This window comes from Dendrobates tinctorius, unplaced genomic scaffold (genome assembly GCF_039654945.1).
Source record: "Dendrobates tinctorius isolate UK_male_01 unplaced genomic scaffold, ASM3965494v1 ptg000035l, whole genome shotgun sequence".
Classification (NCBI taxonomy): Eukaryota; Metazoa; Chordata; class Amphibia; order Anura; family Dendrobatidae; genus Dendrobates; species Dendrobates tinctorius.
The window spans coordinates 4,846,959-4,868,791 of NW_027361703.1; the positions used below are offsets into that span (position 1 = coordinate 4,846,959).

At 45.3% G+C, this 21,833-nt stretch overlaps 1 protein-coding gene across 2 annotated transcripts in view; it reads right to left on the minus strand.

Annotated features, from left to right (window-relative positions):
* Positions 1-21,416, minus strand: part of NELL2 (neural EGFL like 2) — a 549,962-nt gene extending 528,546 nt beyond the window's left edge. Inside the window, exons 1-2 of one of the 2 annotated variants that reach the window (XM_073573236.1) lie at positions 20,975-21,416; positions 20,559-20,687 (exon numbers count right to left, since the gene is read on the minus strand). In XM_073573236.1, coding sequence (XP_073429337.1) covers positions 20,559-20,687; positions 20,975-21,098 — 253 coding nt within the window. In that variant the 5' untranslated portion in view covers positions 21,099-21,416. The remainder of the gene's footprint in view (positions 1-20,558; positions 20,688-20,974) is intronic. The other variant, XM_073573234.1, reaches the window with a different exon arrangement.
* Between the last annotated feature and the right edge of the window lie 417 nt (positions 21,417-21,833).

The following is a 21,833-nucleotide window of genomic DNA, read 5'->3' on the forward strand; positions in this document are numbered from 1 at the left end:
GGTGTTGAGGTGCGAGACTCGTCCGAGTTTCTCGTAAAGTGTGACCCCAGACTAACACAGATTTTTTTCGATCTATAGATAGATCTAGCTATCTATCTCATTCCTTCTATCTATTGATATATCGATCATCTATTTACTATATCTATCTATAGATATATCTATCGTTCCATTATCTATCTGTGTGTGTAATGGAGTGTGGGTAAGACAAATGTTAAAGAGGAGGTTGGACCAGAAATGACATCACAAATATTTTTTTTTGTTAAATAATATATCTTTATTTAGCTTACAAAAAACGCATACAAATCTGCCTGAAGAAAACGCATCAAAAACGCATGACTCTGATGAGAAATGACGAGAGCTAACAAAAAAGTGTGCTTTTACTGTGCATCGTAAGGAGAGAACTGTTATGAACATAAATGCAATCATTTACGAGTAACAGAAAAAGGGAATACCTACTACACGGAGACACCACACCTACTCCCAACTGGTCACTGGACAGAATGGAAAGACCCTAGCCCCACAACTAAAAAAAAAAAAACACCACCTTGGACCTGGCTCCCTTATAGGCCTTCAGGGGGTTTCTTGTACCTCCTGAGAACCCAGAGAGGAGGCCACAACACACTGCCAACAAGAGGAGAGGAAAGTGCGCAGGAAGACACAAAAAATAAGGGTAGGAAAATTAAAACACGTTCATATAGAGTAAAGTGGGAAAGGTAAGTAGAGCAAAAAGTAAATGGAACAAGTATAATGTCCCAGAAACCTAAAGAGGAGAAAGGAAGAGAAACTGGGAAGGAAAACAGACTAACTACATGAATTTAACTTGTGCTTACCATGCAGCTTACCAAGGTAGCTGAAGGGTTGGAACTCCTAAACCGAAGTAAACCTAGAGGTATTGTCAGCAAGGAAGTGCAGTGCGGGGTGAACATATAAAGCCCAACCCAGAATATGATAGTGTGAAATGTGTGTCGATTCACCAGAGTGGTATAATTGTGCATACCTGTATACCCACCAGTGTAACACTGTACCTGTTGTAAATAGATTTGCTTCTCTACAGTAATGTTGTTATTAAGGGCAGTCTGCAGCTAATAAGAACAGGGAAAGGATGTGCTGGAGAGGAATCCGACAACATCCTCTCGTGGAAGCACCTCACCAAGACCAGAGCAGCGGCAGATTGGAGATGATCTTGTCTGTGACCAGAACCTGTCCAGAAGTGAGGAGACTTCTTCCAGGAATGCTACTAAGAGATGGAAAAGGCTGGGACCTGGCATGAGGGGTGTTGGATGCCGCTGAAGAGTTAAACTACAAGCATCAACGGTGCCGCTCACCTGTTGGAGGGGCCCCCGTATTGGTCCATATTCACCGATTGTTTATCTGGAGCAGACCTGGGTTGGTAAGAACATTAAGGCTGATTGCAGCATCACAGTAGGTAATCGTGCATGCACCACACTACTTTCTGGCGCAAAAAGACTTAAGGCTAAGATATAGCCTTTAGTTAGTTAGGCATATTGACCTTTCAGGACACGTTTATTGCCAAAATCAACATCCAGAACGTTCAGGTTTTTTGCCATGTTTCCTGTTAGTTAAGAATCCTAATCCACACCTATTTAACGACACAGAACGCAACGGACTCCAGACCAAACTTGAACTTCCTTTTGTTTCAGGAGAGAGAGTTTCTGGGGATCATTATAGTACGGGACAGTTGTTCAACTTTGATAGATTTTATTCATGGCTAATTAGCCTACAGAGATGGTTAACTTTTGGGGTGTTATCAATATAATTGAGGATGGACTATTCCTGCGAGTTCATTGCGGTCACATTGGGACAGGAGAGGGATATTTGGTTGGGGAATAGGAGTAATTGTTTTGTAAGATTTTTAACTGCTGTGCTGAACCGCAGTCTAACCCATATGTTACACTCATATAATCAAACCACTTTCCAGGATATAAACAGATAACGAGCAGCCGGTTTAGATAGGCAAGCCATTAGGTAGATTTATAGAAAGTACAGTAAGTACAGATTGGGTGCCACACTGTACAGCACAAGGGTTTCAGCCTTCTCACTAAATGTCTGTATAATGTTTTGAATGTTTTGTATTGTCTGGTTAAATTACCCACATAACTGGGTAAAATAGTTCTGGCGAGTGAACTGTTTGTTGGTTTTCTCGCCAGTGACTCCGCTGTATCCTGAAGAACACTCCCCAGTACACGACTTACAATAGGACAAACCAAAACAGGAAAATGGAAAACACCTGGAGAGGAAAAAACCAAAAAGGGCAACAAAGACAATTGGAATCATCAGCATTTGGACAGAGAAGAAAATGCAGTAGCTCAGCAGACAGTAGAACTGACCAGGCAGCAACAGGTCAGCAAATCGAATCCCCAAACTGAGCCATGACAAGAACGAGCAAGCAGAGATCAGCAGAACCCCCCTCAAGTGATGTACAAATCAACAACAAACCCAATTTTTGGCAGATTTTGATGCTGTCATACCTCATGACGGCTGTTGCAAATCAGAGCAGGTTGTACTTAATTTGGTATGAGACATCATCAAATAATATTGGGATGTACAGAGAAAACTAGGGGACAAAGAAAACATGATACAAAAGCATCATGGATTGTAAATATTTTGTCCTCAATTCACCAAGATCGACATTCTACACACCAGTCATGATGAGACGTGCAGGAGTCAGACGCGCCTGCTTCAATAAGGCTGGAGTCACACACGTCTAAAAAAATCGGTCCGTTTTCGACGGACAACAATCGCACAAATGTTTCCTGAACAGTGATCTGTCTGTCATCTGATTGGAATGCGATGATGCGATTTTCTCGCATCTGAGCGTCCGTCTGACATCCATCTGGAAAGATTTTGTCGGCAGCTTGAAAAATGGACATATAATGGAGCCCAAAGACAGGTTAAAACACAAACGAAAGAATAGGTATAGACACATAGAACACATATATATATACACTCACTGGCCACTTTATTAGGTACACCATGCTAGTAAGGGGTTGGACCCCCTTTTGCCTTCAGAACTGCCTCAATTCTTCGTAGCAGAGATTCAACAAGGTGCTGGAAGCATTCCTCAGAGATTTTGGACCATATTGACATGATGGCATCACACAGTTGGCGCAGATTTGTCGGCTGCACATCCCTGATGCGAATCTCCCGTTCCACCACATCCCAAAGATGCTCTATTGGATTGAGATCTGGTGACTGAGGAGGCCATTTGAGTACAGTAAACTCATTGTCATGTTCAAGAAACCAATCTGAGATGATTCGAGCTTTATGACATGGCGCATTATCCTGCTGAAAGTAGCCATCAGATGTTGGGTACATTGTGGTCATAAAGGGATGGACATGGTCAGCAACAATACTCAGGTAGGCTGTGGCGTTGCAACGATGCTCAATTGGTACCAAGGGGCCCAAAGAGTGCCCAGAAAAAATTCCCCACACCATGACACCACCACCAGCCTGAACCGTTGATACAAGGCAGGATGGATCCATGCTTTCATGTTGTTTACGCCAAATTCTGACCCTACCATCCGAATGTCGCAGCAGAAATCGAGACTCATCAGACCAGGCAACGTTTTTCCAATCTTCTACTGTCCAATTTCGATGAGCTTGTGCAAATTGTAGCCTCAGTTTCCTGTTCTTAGCTGAGAGGAGTGGTACCCAGTGTGGTCTTCTGCTGCTGTAGCCCATCTGCCTCAAAGTTCGACGCACTGTGCGTTCAGAGATGCTCTTCTGCCTACCTTGGTTGTAACGGGTGGCAATTTGAGTCACTGTTGCCTTTCTATCAGCTCGAACCAGTCTGCCCATTCTCCTCTGACCTCTGGCATCAACATGGCATTTCCGGCCACAGAACTGCCGCTCACTGGTTTTTTTTTCTTTTTGGACCATTCTCTGTAAACCCTAGAGATGGTTGTGCGTGAAAATCCCAGTAGATCAGCAGTTTCTGAAATTCTCAGACCAGCCCTTCTGGCACCAACAATCATGCCACGTTCAAAGGCACTCAAATCACCTTTCTTCCCCATACTGATGCTCGGTTTGAACTGCAGGAGATTGTCTTGACCATGTCTACATGCCTAAATGCACTGAGTTGCCGCCATGTGATTGGCTGATTAGAAATTAAGTCTTAACACACAGTTGGACAGGTGTACCTAATAAAGTGGCCAGTGAGTGTATATATATATATATATATATACACACATGTCATTGAGACACATACATATATATATATATATATTTATATTTCATAGAGTTCTACATAGTAGAATAGCCGCTAAATCAATTGCCGGCTTCTGTAAAATCATTCCAAAACTCGACATGAAATGACACATGGTTTACATACAGTTAACCATTTCATTTCATTTATTTTTTTAATATGTCTTTGACTAATAATTAGATGAGGGTATGTGGGCAAAATTTGGGACATGTAGGTGTTAAATTAAGGGGTTAATTCGTTGAAAAAAATTGCGTGGGCTCCCGCAGCAATTTCTCAGCAAGAGAGGTAAAGTCAGTGAGTGAGGGCAGATTTTAATAGCCTTGAGAGGGACCATTGTTTTTGGCCCCCCTCTGGCTACAAAAATCTGCCCCCAGACTCCCCAGAAAAGGCACATCTATAAGATATGCCTTTTCTGGCACTTATCCTCTCTCATCCCACTCCCATGTAGCTGTGGATTTTGGGTAATATTAATGGGTTAATGTCACCTTGCTATTGGAAGGTGACATTAAGCCGGATTAATAATGGAGAGGTGTCAATAAGACACATTATTAACCCTAGACTATTAAACAGTTAAAAAACACACACAGACCTTAATTAAAAATTATTTTAATGAAATAAAGACAACAAGTTTTTGACCATATTTATTCCTCTGCTATTCCATAAATAAACTATGGACCTGTAACAAAAATAAAACAAAAAAGCAGCGTTGCATTTTTTATGTGTTTTTGCCGCAGCAGAAATGCTTAAAAAACGCTAATAAAACGCACCCCCATGCAATCCTATGGGATTCCGCAGTTGCTGTGCCCATGCTGCGGATTTTACAGCTGCGGAATCGCATAGCGGTAAAATCCGCAGCACGTTCATTATTTCTGCGGAATCGCAGTGATTCTGCTGCCGTAGGATTCCATTGAAACGCTCATTTTACGCATGTGGCTATGCCCACCATGCATAAAGTGAACGCTTCATGTGCGGATGGTACCCAGGGTCTGAAGGAGAGGAGACTTTCCTCCATGCCCTGGGTACCATATCCATGTAAAAAATAGAATTAAAATAAAAAATAGGGATATACTTACCCTCTGTCGGCCCTCGGAGTCCTTCCCGCCTCTCAGCCACGCTGCCGGCATCTTCCGTTCCCAGGGATGCATTGCGCGAATGACCTCTGATGACGTAGTGGTCTCGCGTGATGCTACGTCATCAGAGGTCATTCCCGCAAAGCATCCCTTGGAATGGAAGTTGCCGACAGCGTCGCTGAGGGGTGGGACGACTCTGGGGGCCGCCAGAAGGTGAGCATATCCCTATTTTTTATTTTTTTTAATTATTTTTAACATCCTATCTTTTACTACTGATGCTGCATAGGCAGCATCAATAGTAAAAGGTTGGTCACACTTGTCAAGCACTATGCTTGACAAGTGTGACCAACCTGTCTATCACTTTTCCAAGCGATGCTTCAAATCGCTTGGAAAGCGCAAGCATTCTGCAAGCTAAAAACGCTTGCAATATGCTTGTGTTTTGTGGGAAAATGCATGCGAATTCCACATGTGTATTACCCGCGGCAGGGAGTTGTGGAAATGCTGCGGACATTTCTGCAGCATTTCTGCAATGTGGGCACTTAGCCTTAGGAAGAGTTTTCAGCAGGCTCCTTATGAGCAGAGGCAAGGTTACAATAACAAGAAATATCTATATACAAAGCTAATAACACAGGATCCACCCTTCACAACAGGTAATGTCACAGCTTCCCCTCCCTTTACAATGATATATGCACACATTCATTAGATGCTTTATTAAAAAAGATAAGGTTGGAGTCAGTCTATTACTGCCAGGGTCAGACTGGAGTGCCTAGGGCCCACCAGTGGATTTGACTCTAGGGGCCCACACTATAGCTACCATAAACGGTTGTATTACTCGTTCATTTTTTGGCCTCTCTCACTAAAATGTGTGCCTTTTAGCAAATTATACACTGTGCAAAAGAGACCTATGTTGTGCACTGCACTATATCAAAGTGTTTCTTATCAAGCGATTTATTGTAGTTGACAACGGAATCTGTTATTTTCATTCAGTAATAGTTTTTTCACACATGGACATTCCTTGTCCTAGGTAAACCTCCCAGTCCCTTAGCCAACTTAGAGGGAACCTGTCATGTCCCCGGTGCCCCAAGAACCACCTGCAGTTGTGTCTACATATGTATATACCCTGCCTAACAGTCCTTGTATTGCATTACACACATAAACAGATCTTTAGGAAAAGTATTTCTAAAGTTTGTCTATCATATGTAAATGAGGGCTTTGACTAGTCGATCTGCACTTCTGATCATGTGCAGTGTGCCTCTCTGAAGCCGGGAGGCGTACAACCAACTTCAGAGGATCAATGCAGTGAGGGAAAGAAGCCACGCATGTGTGAGATGTGTATAGAGCTGGCGATGATGCCAGCACTTGTAAGTCATGTTAACACGCCCACTGGGGTGTGAGCAGTGAGAGTTCCTTACTCTCACTGCTCTTACAGTAAAGAATCCACATGTGTGATTATGAATAAACCTTCTTTATTCTAGGCCAATATTTTCCAAACTCCAGTCCTTATGGCCCCCAACAGACCATGTTTTTAGGATTTCCTTAGTATTGCAAGAGTGATGGAAATTTTATTAAGGCATCAGGAATTGCTGCAGGTTCTCACCTGTGCAATACTATGAAAATCTTAAAAGCATGATATGTTGGAGTCTGGATGACTGGAGCTTGGGAAACACTGTTCTCGATGTAGAGGATGACCCCTTGTCCCCGTCGCAGGCCTAGGTGTAAAAAGATTAGAAAGATCTCTCACAATGCCATCAGAGCTCCTACACTGAGGCAGAATCCATCCACATGATGGTCCGCATGCAGGTCCTGTCCTGGAGGATTTAGATTAATACAGGCTATAGTATATGACGAAAGATTAATGTTGGGAAGTCTGAATGTGATTAGTGTACAACGAGGATGAGAAGAGAAACTGAGACCAAAGGTTCCCTGTGCAAGAATTGTGTATGGGTCCCCACCTTTAAGTAACATGCAATATCAGAAACACAAATTCTACACATATAAGTACCATGCACATCACACAAGCAACATCCACACACGTCAGACAAGCACCATACACGCAATTCACACAGGCACCATGTGTCACGACTGTTGTTGGGTGACCCAGGACCAGGGGCTCCTTCCCTGTCCCTAACGCTAGGGGTGCCCTAGCTTGCCCTGTTCCCCAGATTACTTTTGATGGTGAAGATGCTGGGGCAACGTACCTTGGTTAACTCCTGAATTCACCTTCAGTCTGCACCAAGGAAGAGGGGAGTAGTAGTATACTGGAATACACCAACCAGAGTAACAAGGTAATACAAACAGGGGTAATGAAAATTACCAAAAATACAAATATACACACACAAATAACAGAGGGATGCCCCAGAGAGTGCAGGATGGGGAAAAACCAAAGTAGGAGACGAAAGGGAATTATCACACTCTCAAAACGGTCAGAGATAAATCCATCAAACGCCTTCTCAAATATCAACCACCAACAACCTCCAGCATATGCTAGTGTAGGGAAGGTGACCTGACGGACGGACGGACTGGTCGGAGTGAAGAAGGAAAGGTTTGCACAGTGTAGGTAGGTGTCAGGTATTACAGTGGGAAAACAGCTAGGAAAGTGTAGTGGACGTGCAGTACCTTGGGTTGACCATTAGATGGCAGGGAGGAGTGTGAGCAAAGGATTTGACATCAGCTTAGGGCTTTAGAAACCGTTGGTCATGGGGGCGGAGGGACAGTTTCAAGGAACCGGGTTAGCTATAAATACTGAGGGAGGGTTCCAGAAGGTTCCAGTCCCCAGGGGGAGCTCAGGTGACAGGAAGACTGCGACAGTCTGTGCGCTCTGAGGAGAATCCGACCAGGGGGACTGAGGAGAGAGAACATCAGGGGGTGGTCCTGACAGGAAGGTACCGCAGAAGAGACGTGGCAGTGGGTGCAGGATACCGTATTTAACACGACGACTGACCAGTGGAAGCGCTGTTGGTTTATGGGCCTAGGGCGGCCACAGTGACGGACCTGTCAGGAACGTCAAACACTAAAGGAGGGATGGTACGTACAAATACGTCCCTGGTGACAGTGTGAAAACGGCTCTGAAATCGAAGAGCCGACAAGTGAAGAGAAGTGCGGTGTGTTGCGGAGGCCATTAGGTGAACGGCAAGTAAAGAAATAAACTTGGACCTGTTGTACCCAGTAACTGCCTCCATCTTGTCTCTGTGTCATCTCTGCGCGGTAGTGAAAGAGGGACCACCCCTCCCCAGCTCGGCCCACCACCACCTCTACATTTGGAGTAGTCGGCAGGATCGCCGCCGCTAATACATCATCTTCTGCGGCAGACCTGCCTCAAAGAATGGAAAAGGACTTGGACTACTCTGTTTGGATTACAATTATCTGTGGATTACAAATTAGCTACCTGTGGAATACAAAAGGGGAGCGCTGTGGCGGATCTGTGTGGCCAGCAGAGGATCCGGGGCGGTACCAGGGACTGTGCAGTATGGCGGTGCTGCTTCAGCGCAGAGGAGAGGTCCGGGTGTTTGCAGTTGATCAGAATGGACTGGGACCCCCTCCAACGTACCCCCAAAGGAAGCAGTATGTGCCTGGAGATCGACGCTTCCATATATTGGACCCTGACAGGTGGGTGGAGAGGCCTGCCGACACCCCACCACACAGAGGTAGTGGCACAGAAGAAAAACTTGGCTGCGGCTGTCTGATGCCATTCGAGTGCTGCCCAACGGACGGTATGAGACGCTGCGGGTGTCGGGGCATCGGCCGACTAGAGTGGCAATGGCGGCAGGAGATGGAGCTGCACCAGAAGTCATCTGTAGAACCACGGGCAGGCAGCGGGATGCTGGGCCGGGGAGCGGAGCCTGAGCGGAGTCAGCGAGAACGGCCGCCACCAATACCAGCAGAGGACTTCTCAGCAGAGCCCCCGAGTCCAGAGGGAAGGCCCGCAGGACAGTGGAGCAAGGAACGGAGGCTGCGGGTGAAGCCGCGTATTGATGTGATGGAGGCCGCAGCGCCGGGGAAGGTGAGAGTACCCCCGGCACCACCAGTGCCTCCGCCAGCGGCCCTCATCATTCCGCCACAGCACGCTGCCCCCTGCACACCGGAAGGCCTTGGTACATCGGGCCCGGTGGTGTATGCAGAGTTGAGCAAGGCCCCTGCTCAAGTCCCTGAGGTACCCCACCTGGAGCCGCTAGTGTGGAAGTCATCCAAAGAAGACACTGCTGCGTTCCCCCTGCTGATAGCAGCTGCGTCGTTGGGACCTGCCGTTACTCCGGCTCCATTGGAAGTAGTGGATGCGGCCTGTCCTGAGGCCGCGGTTATGCCACTGCTGGAGTCGGCTGCGGCCGACTTAGCGGGCCCTGTGATTCCAGCCCCCGAGGACCCGGTTGTCCCCATTTGCCACCTGACCCCAGCGGCTGCTGGGCCACAGAAATTTTTGGCCGTTTCTGTCTTGCGGTCTTTTTCAGTGGAGTCCCGCCCACCGGACTCCAGGGCCCGTGCTGTTCCCTCCGTGTGGGTAGCGGAGGTGATCAGGAAGAAGAAGGCCCGGGAGCAGGAAGTGTGGAACCTGCTCCACACTCAAGGAGAGGCCGGCATGGAAAAGAAGAGGACTTGAATGGACACCCTCAGTATCCCCGGGGGCTCCACGGCTGTGGGGTCCCTCACTACTAGCCACTGCGTAGTGAAGTAGACTGTTGAGAGTTTGGTGCACTGTAGTGCAGGTTCTGGAGAACAGTTCTAGTTTAAAAAAAAAAAAATGTTTTATGTGCTGAGTTTGTTTTTAGTATGTTCCTCTTACAGAATGTTATTTACTGATTTGAAACTTGACAGAACGGGGATATGGAGAAGTGGGGGAGTGTTCAGGTCCAAGGAAGGGGGGAGGAAGAAAGAGGATATGCAATGTTATGTTGTTATATGTTGGTTTTAAAATGAGCAAAAGAAAACGAAAAAAAAAAATATAAAATGGGTACTTGTGCTATTATAAAGTTGCTTAATGTATAATATGCCAAAGTAAAATGCAACAGGTCCGGGTAAGGGAAGGTCTGCGGGACCAAAGGAAAGTGTGAGATCCGGTAAGGATCTAAGAGTTGAGGAGGTCTGGGAGACCGGGACGCCGACCATGACATGTTATTGAAAGAAAGGAAAATGAGTTGGAAGACGTGAGAGAGACAGCCGTCCTTGGTCAGGTCCCCAACACCACGGACACCCCTGAAGGAGGAAGGTGGGCGCTGGTAATGATCTGGAAGGTAAGAGACCTCGATCATGGCGTACCGAATAGTGGAAGGTGACAGTAGGGGAGAGTAGGGGAAGGTACACGCCATAGAGAGAATATGGGTGTACCTAGCCCAATTTGAAAGACGTTGTCATGTGGCGTGCGCGCTGGTGAGTAGCAGTAGGCTGCTCAGAGCATAGTGCTCCCAGTATGGTTCGGCCCCCGCAGATAGTGGGTTTGGCTCAACAGCTGGTCCGACAACAGAATGTAGGTGTAGCTTCAGAACGACGAAGGCAGGGATGATGATTGTCGAGGACGACAATGGACAAAGGAAGGGAGAGTGTAGGGAAGGTGACCTGACAGACGGACGGACTGGTCGGAGTGAAGAAGGAAAGGTTTGCACAGTGTAGGTAGGTGTCAGGTATTACAGTGGGAAAACAGCTAGGAAAGTGTAGTGGACGTGCAGTACCTTGGGTTGACCATTAGATGGCAGGGAGGAGTGTGAGCAAAGGACTTGACATCAGCTTAGGGCTTTAGAAACCGTTGGTCATGGGGGGGCGGAGGTACAGTTTCAAGGAACCGGGTTAGCTATAAATACTGAGGGAGGGTTCCAGAAGGTTCCAGTCCCCAGGGGGAGCTCAGGTGACAGGAAGACTGCGACAGTCTGTGCGCTCTGAGGAGAATCCGACCAGGGGGACTGAGGAGAGAGAACGTCAGGGGGGTGGTCCTGACAGGAAGGTACCGCAGAAGAGACGTGGCAGTGGGTGCAGGATACCGTATTTAACACGACGACTGACCAGTGGAAGCGCTGTTGGTTTATGGGCCTAGGGCGGCCACAGTGACGGACCTGTCAGGAACGTCAAACACTAAAGGAGGGATGGTACGTACAAATACGTCCCTGGTGACAGTGTGAAAACGGCTCTGAAATCGAAGAGCCGACAAGTGAAGAGAAGTGCGGTGTGTTGCGGAGGACGTTAGGTAAACGGCAAGTAAAGAAATAAACTTGGACCTGTTGTACCCAGTAACTGCCTCCATCATGTCTCTGTGTCATCTCTGCGCGGTAGTGAAAGAGGGACCACCCCCCCCCAGCTCGGCCCACCACCGACTCTACACTAGCTCTGACAGTGAGTGGTATCCAGGGCACGATTATATAGGAGATGGGAGTGGCTAACCGTGCATGGCTGAGTCTTAACGCAGGAAAGCTTCCAGGAGCTGTCAAATAAGCAGATTAACCCCTGCATCGCTAAAAGAAATTTACACCGTTTAATATGAACATAAAATAATCAGTGCAGAAGTAGGAGAAATCAGAAGCTGCATCCTTCTGGCTCTTCTCTGTCATGGTAAACCCATGACAACAAGCACACACGTCATACAAGCACCATCCATGCACACCACACAAGCACAATGCACGCATGTCACACAGGTACCATGCACGCATGTCATACAGGCACTATGCACACGTCACACAAGCACCATACACGTATGTAACACAAGCACCATGCACACAAGTCACATGAGCACAATACACACATGTCACAGGAGCACCATGCACACACATCACACGAGCACCATGCAAACATGTACAGCACACATGAAACAAGTGTAATGTACACAATTATAGAATATACACAGCACAAACACATTCTAAACATGACAGTAAAGTCACATCGATCCATACTTACCTCATCCAATCCTGTCTCCATTCCTCCAAGATATATCCTGCACATAGAGTGTCTGGCCCCAAATTTTAAGCCCCGCCCAACACAGCTATGCTCCGCCCCCAGGTTTAAGACGTTAATATATCCTTTTTTTATCAAATATTTTTTATTACAACAGATAACCATATTGTAATACAGTCTGACAAACTTCAGACAGATACAAAATGTAATGTAAAAAGCAGATTAATACATTTTCCTTTTTTAACATAACTAGCCCCTTAACTCGTTAATATATCCTATTTAATTGTTATGCCACACACTGGTCACTGTGCAGCTGCTCTGAGCCTGGAGACTCCTTACTGCTCACAGACACAGAGCAGTTGCAGAGTCTCTCACATTAAACAGTCTGCACACAGTATGAGAAAAGTAGCCGGTGAGTGAAGCAGTCATAGCTCTGCGCACACTGAACATCATGCTGCCAGCGCCACACGCCAGAGAAAGATGCTGTGCTGACTGCAGGAGCCTTCAGGGACTAAAGGTGACTCTCCCTCTCAGCAAGGGCCCACCAGAGATTTTAACGATACCCCACCAGGCCAGTCCGACCCTGATTGCTGCTAATGTATTTGTAAAATTCCTGAAACAGGAACTTAAGGCCCAGTGCCCAGTGTGAAAAATGTAAGAATTACTATTTTTATTTTTAATAAATATTGTGATGTGGAAAAATTGACAAAAAAACTTAAAAACGAGACATTTACTACAAAACTTGATTTCATATTACAGTGGCTTGTGAAAGTATTCACGCCTTTGGCGTTTACCAATTTTGCTACATTACAAACTGTGTTTAACCCCTTCACCCGGAATCCTGTTTTCACCTTCCTGACTAGGCCAATTTTTTCCATTCTGACCACTGTCACTTTATGAGATCATGACTCTGGAACGCTTCAATGGATCCTACTGATTCTGAGAATTTTTTTGTGAGATATTGTACTTTATGATAGTGGTACCATTTCTTTGATATGACTTGCGTTAATTTGTAAAAAAAAAAATAGAAATTTGGAGAAAACTTTGAAAATTTAGCAATTTTCAAACACTTCCTTTTATATGCCCTTAAATCAGAGAGTCATATCACACAAAATAGTTAATAAATAACATTTCCCACATGTCTACTTTACATTAGCACAATTTTTAAAACCTTTTTTTTTGTTAGGAAGTTATAAGGGTTAAAAGTTGACCAACGTGACAGAAAAAACACAAAAATGACAACATTCTAAAAACTGCACCCCTCAAGTGTCCAAAAGTCCATTCAAGAAGTTTATTAACCCTTCAGGTGCTTCACAGAAATTAATGGAATGTCGAAGTAAAAAAATAAACTTTTTTCACAATAATTTTACTTTAGACCCAATTTTATTACTTTTGCAAGGGTAACAGGAGAAAATGGACCATTTGTTGAGCAGTTTCACCTGAGCATGCTGATACCCCATATGTGAGGGAAAACCACTGATTGGGCGCTTGACAAGGCTCGGAAGGGAAGGAGCGCCAATTGACTTTTTGGATGTTATATTTGCTGGCATAATTAGAACATGCCATGTCCCATTTGGAGATCCCCTGATATGCCTAAACAGCAGAAACCCCCACCAAGTGACATAATTTTGGAAACTAGACCCATAATGGAACTTATGTAGATGTGTAGCGAGCAACTTGAAACCCCATGTGCTTCACTGAAATTTATAACGTTGAGTTGTGAAAATGAAATAAAATCAAATTTTTCCAACAAACATTTTTTTACCTTCAAATTTTAAATTTTCATAACGGTAACAGGAAAAATTGTAACATACACTTTGCTGTGAAATTTCTCCTGAGTACATTGATATCCCATATGTTGTTGAAAACTATTTTTTAGGCACAGTGCATAGCTCAGAAGGGAAGGAGCGCCATATTACAGTGCAGATTTTGCTGCACTGGTTTGAGGTTGCAATGTCACATTGGCAGAGCCACTAAGGTGCCAGAACAGTGGAACCCCCATAAGTGACCCCATTTTACAAACTACACCTCTCATTGAATGCATCTAGGGGTGCAGTGATCATATTGACACCACAGGTGTGTCACCGAATTTTATACCATTGGGCAGTGAAGGAAACATAATTTACATTTTTACCACCAAGATTGTGTGCTGGCCCCAAGTTTTACATTTTCACACTGGGAAATGGGTAAAAATGGCACCAAAATATGTTCCACAATTTCTTCTGAATGTAAAAATACATATGGCTGTACAGTACTGCTTAACCATATAGCGAGACTTGGGAGGGACTGAGCGCTATTTGCCTCCTGGAGCTCATATTTTCTTAGAATAGTTTGTGGACTCCATATACCATATATTTTTACCACCAAAATTTTGTTTTAGCCCCAGATTTTACATTTTCACACAAGAAGTGGGTAAAAATGGCACCAAAATTTGCCCACAATTTCTACTGAACATGGCAATACCTCATATGTGGCTGCACTACTTAGCCATACGGAGAGACTCAGGAGGAATGGAGCGCTATTTGCCTCCTGCATCATAGATATTCCGAGAACAGTTTGTTGTCTACATATACAGAGCCCCTAAGTCAGGGGTGGGGAACCTTTTTCCATCCGGGGGCCATTTGGAAATTTCTACCATCATTCGAGGACCACACAAAAGTGATCACCTTGAAAACTACCTCGGTATATTTAGTCAAACAATTAATTACGGTAACACCGTTAATGTGATGGCTGGAGCTGCTTCTCCATCACTGGGGGCAATATATATCACAGATGGTAGGACATACAGTACTCGGGGGGGGGGGGATATACAGCACTTTCGGGGTAAATGCAGCACTGGGAAATATACACATCATTTGGGGGACACATACAGCTGTGGGGGGAAATATAGCACTTGGGATACACATAGCTTTGGGTGACAGATCACAGGGGGCACATGGGAGCACAAACATCACAGGGGGTACATAGCAGGGGGGCACATAGATAACAGGGGGCGCAAAGCGGGGAGCCACAGATATAACAGGGGTGCACATAGCTGGGGGCACAGAGATCACGGGGGGAATATAGCTAAGGGGCACAGATCACGGGAAAAAAATCACAGGGGGCACATAGATAACAGGGGACACAAAGCTGGGAGCCAAAGATATCACAGGGGTGCACATAGCTGGGGGCACAGAGATCACGGGGGGCATATAGCTGGAGGGCACAGATCACAGGAGGCATGGATATCACATGGGGAAACAGCTGGGGGGGCACATAGGTAGAGGGCACAGAGATCATGGGGGTACATATAGGTGGGGGGCACAGATCACATGTGGAAACATAGCTGGGGGCACAGAGATCATGGGGGCACATAGCTGCATAGTTGGGGGGCACATAGCTGAGCGGCACAGATTGCCAGCACAGAGATCCCCGGGAGGCTCAGAGCTGCGGGCATGCACAGAGATTGCTGTGGACTCTCTGGCAGCATCTCCTCTTCCAGGACATGTGGACGGGAGAGCATTGGGTGCTAATCCCACCCACCCAGACACTAACCCCGCCCACCCAGATGACGTCATCATTCATGTGCAGGGCAGGCAGTGTTTTGTAATGAACGCTGCATGCTGTGCACTTGGGGGTTAAAGGGCCGGCAGCTGACAGGATACAGTTGCCGCCCGAGCATTGGGGACTCCAGGGACCTGCCCACGGGCCGCATGAAAAGATACTGCAGGCCGCATGTGGCCTGTGGGACGGAGGTTCCCCACTCCTGCCCTAAGTGCTAGAAAGCAGACTTCCCCTTCAAGTGACCCCATTTTGGAAATTATACCCCTTTGGGAATTTATCTACAAGTGTAGTAATGATTTTGACTTCATAGATGTTTTCCAGAAATAAGCAGCAGTGGATGCGGCTGAGTAAAAATTGCAAACTGCCATTGTAATGACTAGTATGTTGTAGTCACCAGTACATTATGACCAGTTCATGCTTCTGGAGACACGTACCTGTAATTTAGGCAGGCTCTAATCACTTCAGAAATGCCAAACATGTGGGCGCTAAATGTGGTTTCAATATACTGGGGCTCAGAAGGGCGGGGGCATTTCGATTTAGGAGCACAGAATTTGCTAAATTTCTTTTGAGGGGCGAGGAGCCATATTGCTTTTCTAGAGCCTTTGTACTACCAGCCCCCTATATTTCCATTGACAGATGACAGACCTGAGTGGGGACTTGTTTTTTGTGGAGTAAGTTGAAGCTTTTATTGGGCACATTTTACATAACATTTAGGATCACACTTATCCAGCGCTCAAAGCTAAGCACTTACATCAGGGTTTCCATCTAAATCTCCGAGTGACGTGACAGATGAAACCCCCGATGGATCCATTCACTATAATGAGTTACTCTGGATTCCATCTGGCCTCTGTGCAGCGGTGTCCTTCTTTTCAGAGGTGCACAAAACTGTGGTCGACCACACTTTCTGCTCACCTAAAAAGACAAGATACTGGGGGATCACAGGTCCTTTGGCATCCACAGTGCTTCCATTTGCCTCATAATAGGGAATCTTCCATCGGGGTTTCTGTCTGTATCACGTCTTTCAGATATTTACATGGAAATCCCGATGTAAGCGCTCAGCGCAGGATAAATGTGTGCCGAGCCTTACTGCAATCTTTGGGAGGCAAAATGAACAAATCAACAGCAGGTGAATTAATTGCTGTTATTTATTTTTTACTCAGTTCCTCATACAGTGTAAGGAATAAGGCGACTTTATACTTCGGGTCGGTATGATTACAATGATATAAGATTTATATCGAGTTTTTATGTTTGGCAGATGTCACACACTGAAAGATGCTTTTTATTGCACAAACTAATTTTTGCATCGCCATATTTAGACAGCTATAATTTTTCCATATTTTTCGTCTGACATAGGTTTTCATTTTTTTTGTTCTTTATTTGGGGATTTTTAAAAATATTTTTACACTTTTTAATAACTTTTTTTACTTTTTTACATTGTCCCCGGATAGGACATCACTGTACAGTGACAGATTCTTAATCTGATACCCTGCAATACTTCTGCACTGCGGTGCATCATTATTGTACTCACCCGGGGGGTGGTCCGATGCAGTCCGGTCTGATCGGTGTCGCAGGTCCGGGTCCGGCGCCTCCCATCTTCTTTCGACGCCGTCCTCCTGCTTGCTTCATCGCTCATGGCATTGCACTTCTGCACAGGCGAACTTTTCTGCCCTGTTGTTGGCCGAGCAAAGTACTGCAGTACGCAGGCGCTGGGCCTCTCTGAACTTTCCCGGCGCCTGCGCACTGCAGTACTTTCTCAGCCCTCGACAGGGCAGAGAAGTACACCTGTTCATAAGTGCGATGCCGGGAGCGAGGAAGCAAGCAGGATGGTGGTGTCACATGGAGATGGGAGGCGCCAGACCCGAATCTGAAACACCCACCGGACCGGACCACATCGGACCCTCCCCCCCCGGATGAGTATAATGAAACTTATTTTCCTTATCTTTCAGGTCAGACCGGGGGCTTATGTACAGCATTATAGAATGCTGTAGATAAGCCCTGAAAGGTGGTGGCCGCATCTTATAGTGGCCAAAACAGGTGACAGGTTCCCTTTAAGCAAGAGGCACCACTAACCAAACACCATGAAGACGAAGGAGATCTCCAAAAAGTCAGGGCAAAGTTGTTGAGTAGTACAAGTCAGGGTTGGGTTATAAAAAATATGCCAATCTCTGATGATCTCACGGAGCATCATCAATTACTATCAAATGGAATGAATATGGTACTACAAAAAACCTGCCAAGAGAGGGCCGCCCACCATAACTCTCAGCCTGGGCAAGGAGGGCATTAATCAGAATGGCAGCATAGAGACCAAAGGTAACTCTGAAGGAGCTGCAGAATTCCCAAGCAGAGACTGGAGTATCTGTCCATACGATCCCAATAAACCGTACAATCCACAGAGGTGACCTTTATGGAAGAGTTGGCAGGAAAAAAGTTTTATTTAAAAACAAAAGAATTGTAAGACTCATTTTGAGCTTGCCAAAAACCAAGTGGAAAACTCCCCAAATGTGTGGAGGAAGGTGTTGTGGTCAGATGAGACCAAAATTGAACATTTTGGCCACCAAGGTAAACACTATGTCTGGTGCCAACACAGCTCATCACCCCCAAAAACACCAAGCTTTTTTGGCAGCAGGGACAGGAAAATGATCCAAGTCGAGGGGCAAGATGGTGATGCAAAATACAAGGATGTTCTTAAGCAAAACCTGTTTCAGTTGGTCAGTGATTTGGGACTGGGATGGAGGTACATCTTAAAACAAGACAATGACTCAAAACATACTGCCAAAGCAACACTTGAGTGGTTTAAGGGGAAACATGTAAATTATTTTTGAGTGGCCAAGTCAAAGCCCAGACCTTAATCCAACTGAGAATCTGTGGTCAGACTTGAAGATTGCTGTTCACCAGAGGAAAACATCTAACTTGAAGGAGCTGGAGCAGTTTTGCCTTGAGGAATGGGCAAAAATCCCAGTGTAGGATGTGGAAAGCTCATAGAGACTTATACAAAGCAACATGCAGCTGTAATTGACACAAAAGGAGGCTCTAAGGAATAATTACTTTAGGGGGGTGAATAGTTATGCACACTGAAGTTTTTTGTTATTTTGTCCTATTGTTGTTTGCTTCACATTGAAAAGAAAACCAAATGTTCACAGCTGTAGGCATGCTCTTCACATGAACTGATGCAAACCCTCAAAAAACAGTGATATTCCAGGTTGTGAGGTAGCAAAACACGAAAAATGGGTGAATACTTTTGCAAGCCATTGTAGGTCACATTCTGATTAAATATTCTTTCTAACATCGAAAACGGGATAGTAATAGCAAATGTAATATTTTACCTGATTCCTGAAATACATTATAAATTTTAAGTTAGCTTGATGTCTAACTAACACATTATGTGGATATTGACTATGGTTATAATACTAAAATGTATATTAATTAATGTAACATAATATAAAGATGTTTCATATGTTCTATCTTTCGCATTTACAGTTGTAATACACAGCTGTCATGTAGACACCTGTAAAACCAATATAATATAGATTTTCTCTTGGCAAGCAATACCAGCAGGTGAAGACGGGGAGTATCTGAAAAATGAAACTGTGGAAGAAATGAGAATAGGACTTATTTTTGGATGGCCCTTTTTAGAGCACCAGGTAAAAGCATTACTTGCACGTTGTTCTCGTTTTCTGTTTGCTGTTAATTAGAATTTATTCTTTTATTCTGCAACGTGAGCCTTCAACCAACCCCAGGCTTGAGCTGCAGTGTTCCCTGAGCGCCCCATCTCTCATGCACATAAAATAGAGCCATCCAACTTTCACAAACCAATTTGGTTTGTACCATAAGTCACAGGTTCCCAGCAGCATTAATCTCCCTGATCAGGCTAGTGTGCCTTATTATTCATTGCTTCCCTAGACTCAAATCAACCATCTGCCAGCCTCGGTCCTGCTGTACATTAATTAAGGGGCCATCAATCAGTAAAAAAAGCATGCGGTTGCAAAAGAGCACTGACACTTGAGTGGGAAAAGCTCGTAGTTTAGGCGGATGATCTGTACAGCACAGCTCAGCAGAGAATCACGTATCGTCTAATTGGAAAGTCGGTAGAAATCAGTTGTTGGATCGGACAAAGCTGTCATTACTGGACAATTTAATACATGATCAAATTTTACTATCATTTGAGATAGAAATAGAGGCTCATTTTTTTGTTAAGCTATTTTGAATGGTCTAAGCGTCCTATAAACTGATTAGTCCGAATGATGCAAATAATGTTCATCTCAAAATGATAGGTCAATGAACCATCAGAGTAGATGATTGATCATGTTAAATAAGATTGCTAAAAAAAGAAAATCGAAATCATGTCCTCCTATGCGTCTTATAACAGTCTCAAAGATTTCCGCTGAATGTATTCGGTCATTTTAGTCCAGTTGACCTATCAATCATCATAGTGCAAGTTCATTATTGGTCCTAACGTTTTGGTTAAAAAGTGCAAACTGAAATCGCTACTCTTACGCTTAGGATGCGAGAATTGATCATTTCCATCGATTACCCCAACTTTGATGATCATATATGAGCATATATGCTGCATCTATTGTCCAGCCCTTTCCGAGAAAGTATCTGAGAAGCACATTGCATTAATAAACACGCAAGTTGTATTGTGTCATGCCCAGGGCTCAGATGAAAGGATAACCCTGAGAAAAAGGAGGTCCATGCCTCCTGCTGCTTAATGATCATTAATAAAGCATCGCATTAGTGTATGCCGAGGGGACAGACAAAGGGCAGCGCAAGCCCTGCACACACACAAGGACATAGAGGCCCCAACTGTGTAGCAGCTGAATGGGCGCTTTACACAATACTTTAGGAAATACCTTTAAAAAGGAAGGCTTTGCTTCTGTTGTGGAGTCCTTGAACCTGCTGTACTCCAGGAGTGGTCTCCCCTAGCTGGAGCTCCTCCAGGATGTCAATCTGTAGGGAGGGGTCCACACCAAACCCTGCAACTGACCCAAGAAAGCCAAAGCTAGTAACTACACAGTAGACACATTGTGTGGTCATGTACATGAAGAATCTCAAGGCTATGCAATAATCTCACAGACACTGAGCTAGGAGAGGAGGCTTTTTATAGAAAAAGGAGAATCACATACACACCCCAGATCACTGACCTACTTTGACAGGGTTTCAAACTTATGCTTCCCCCATCCCCACCATGTCACTGTTCTATAGATAGAAATGTATCCACGACCCAACACTTCCCTATCACCCCAGGATCAGAACATGCTCCTCTTACCTGGCTGCAGGCAGACAATAATGCAGATGATGCCCACTGTAAACTCCATGCTGCTGGGCATACAGTCAGTCCATAGTATCACTGCCTGGTGTCTGATCTCTATGAAGATGCTCCCTCCTAACATAAGACAGGGAGCCAGCAGATGAGCCAGCAACTTGGATTCCCCAAAGCTCGCATCATTCTTGAGCAGGCAGACCCAGCAGAGAGGAGGAACGCTGGCTTAACCCAATAGGTGCCCTGCGCCCACAGTGCCACCCTTTAATCCAGAGCAGCAGCAGCAGGCACTGGTGTCAGCCTGAACCTGTTACAGACAATGGATCATTCCATATGAAGCAGGGCACTCTAATTGCTACTCCAGGGATTTGGAGGAGGGGAGCAGGGATGATGTGTCCCTCTTCTCTCAGGGTATGAACAATTGGTGCTTGCAGGAGCTGATCAGAGCACAGTGCTTGCTGGCAGGGTGCTTCCAGGTTGTGTCCTCTAATGATTGACAGGGGGTGGGCACTTGCATCAGGGTATGGCTAGAGCTGGGCATCCCTGGGCTGTGCTGTGTTTGCCTAAGGCAGGGAAACATTGTTTCATACCTGACTTCACACTGCCATTTTGCTACAATATTTAGGAACACCTCACTCACTATCTAGAGAAGTGCTGCCACATTCCCACATCACTTTGTGACCTGTTCCTTGTAGAGATGCAGCCCTGCCTAGAACTCTCATCGATTTTCTTAGGGCTGCACACATTACACATCCTTCTCTTGCCATTGAGTAACCTGCTGCACTCATTAACCCCTTGCAGCCCAGCGCCTAGTGATGTGCTGCCGTGCCTGAGAGGACAATGATGAGCGGTGCTCCAGGATGAT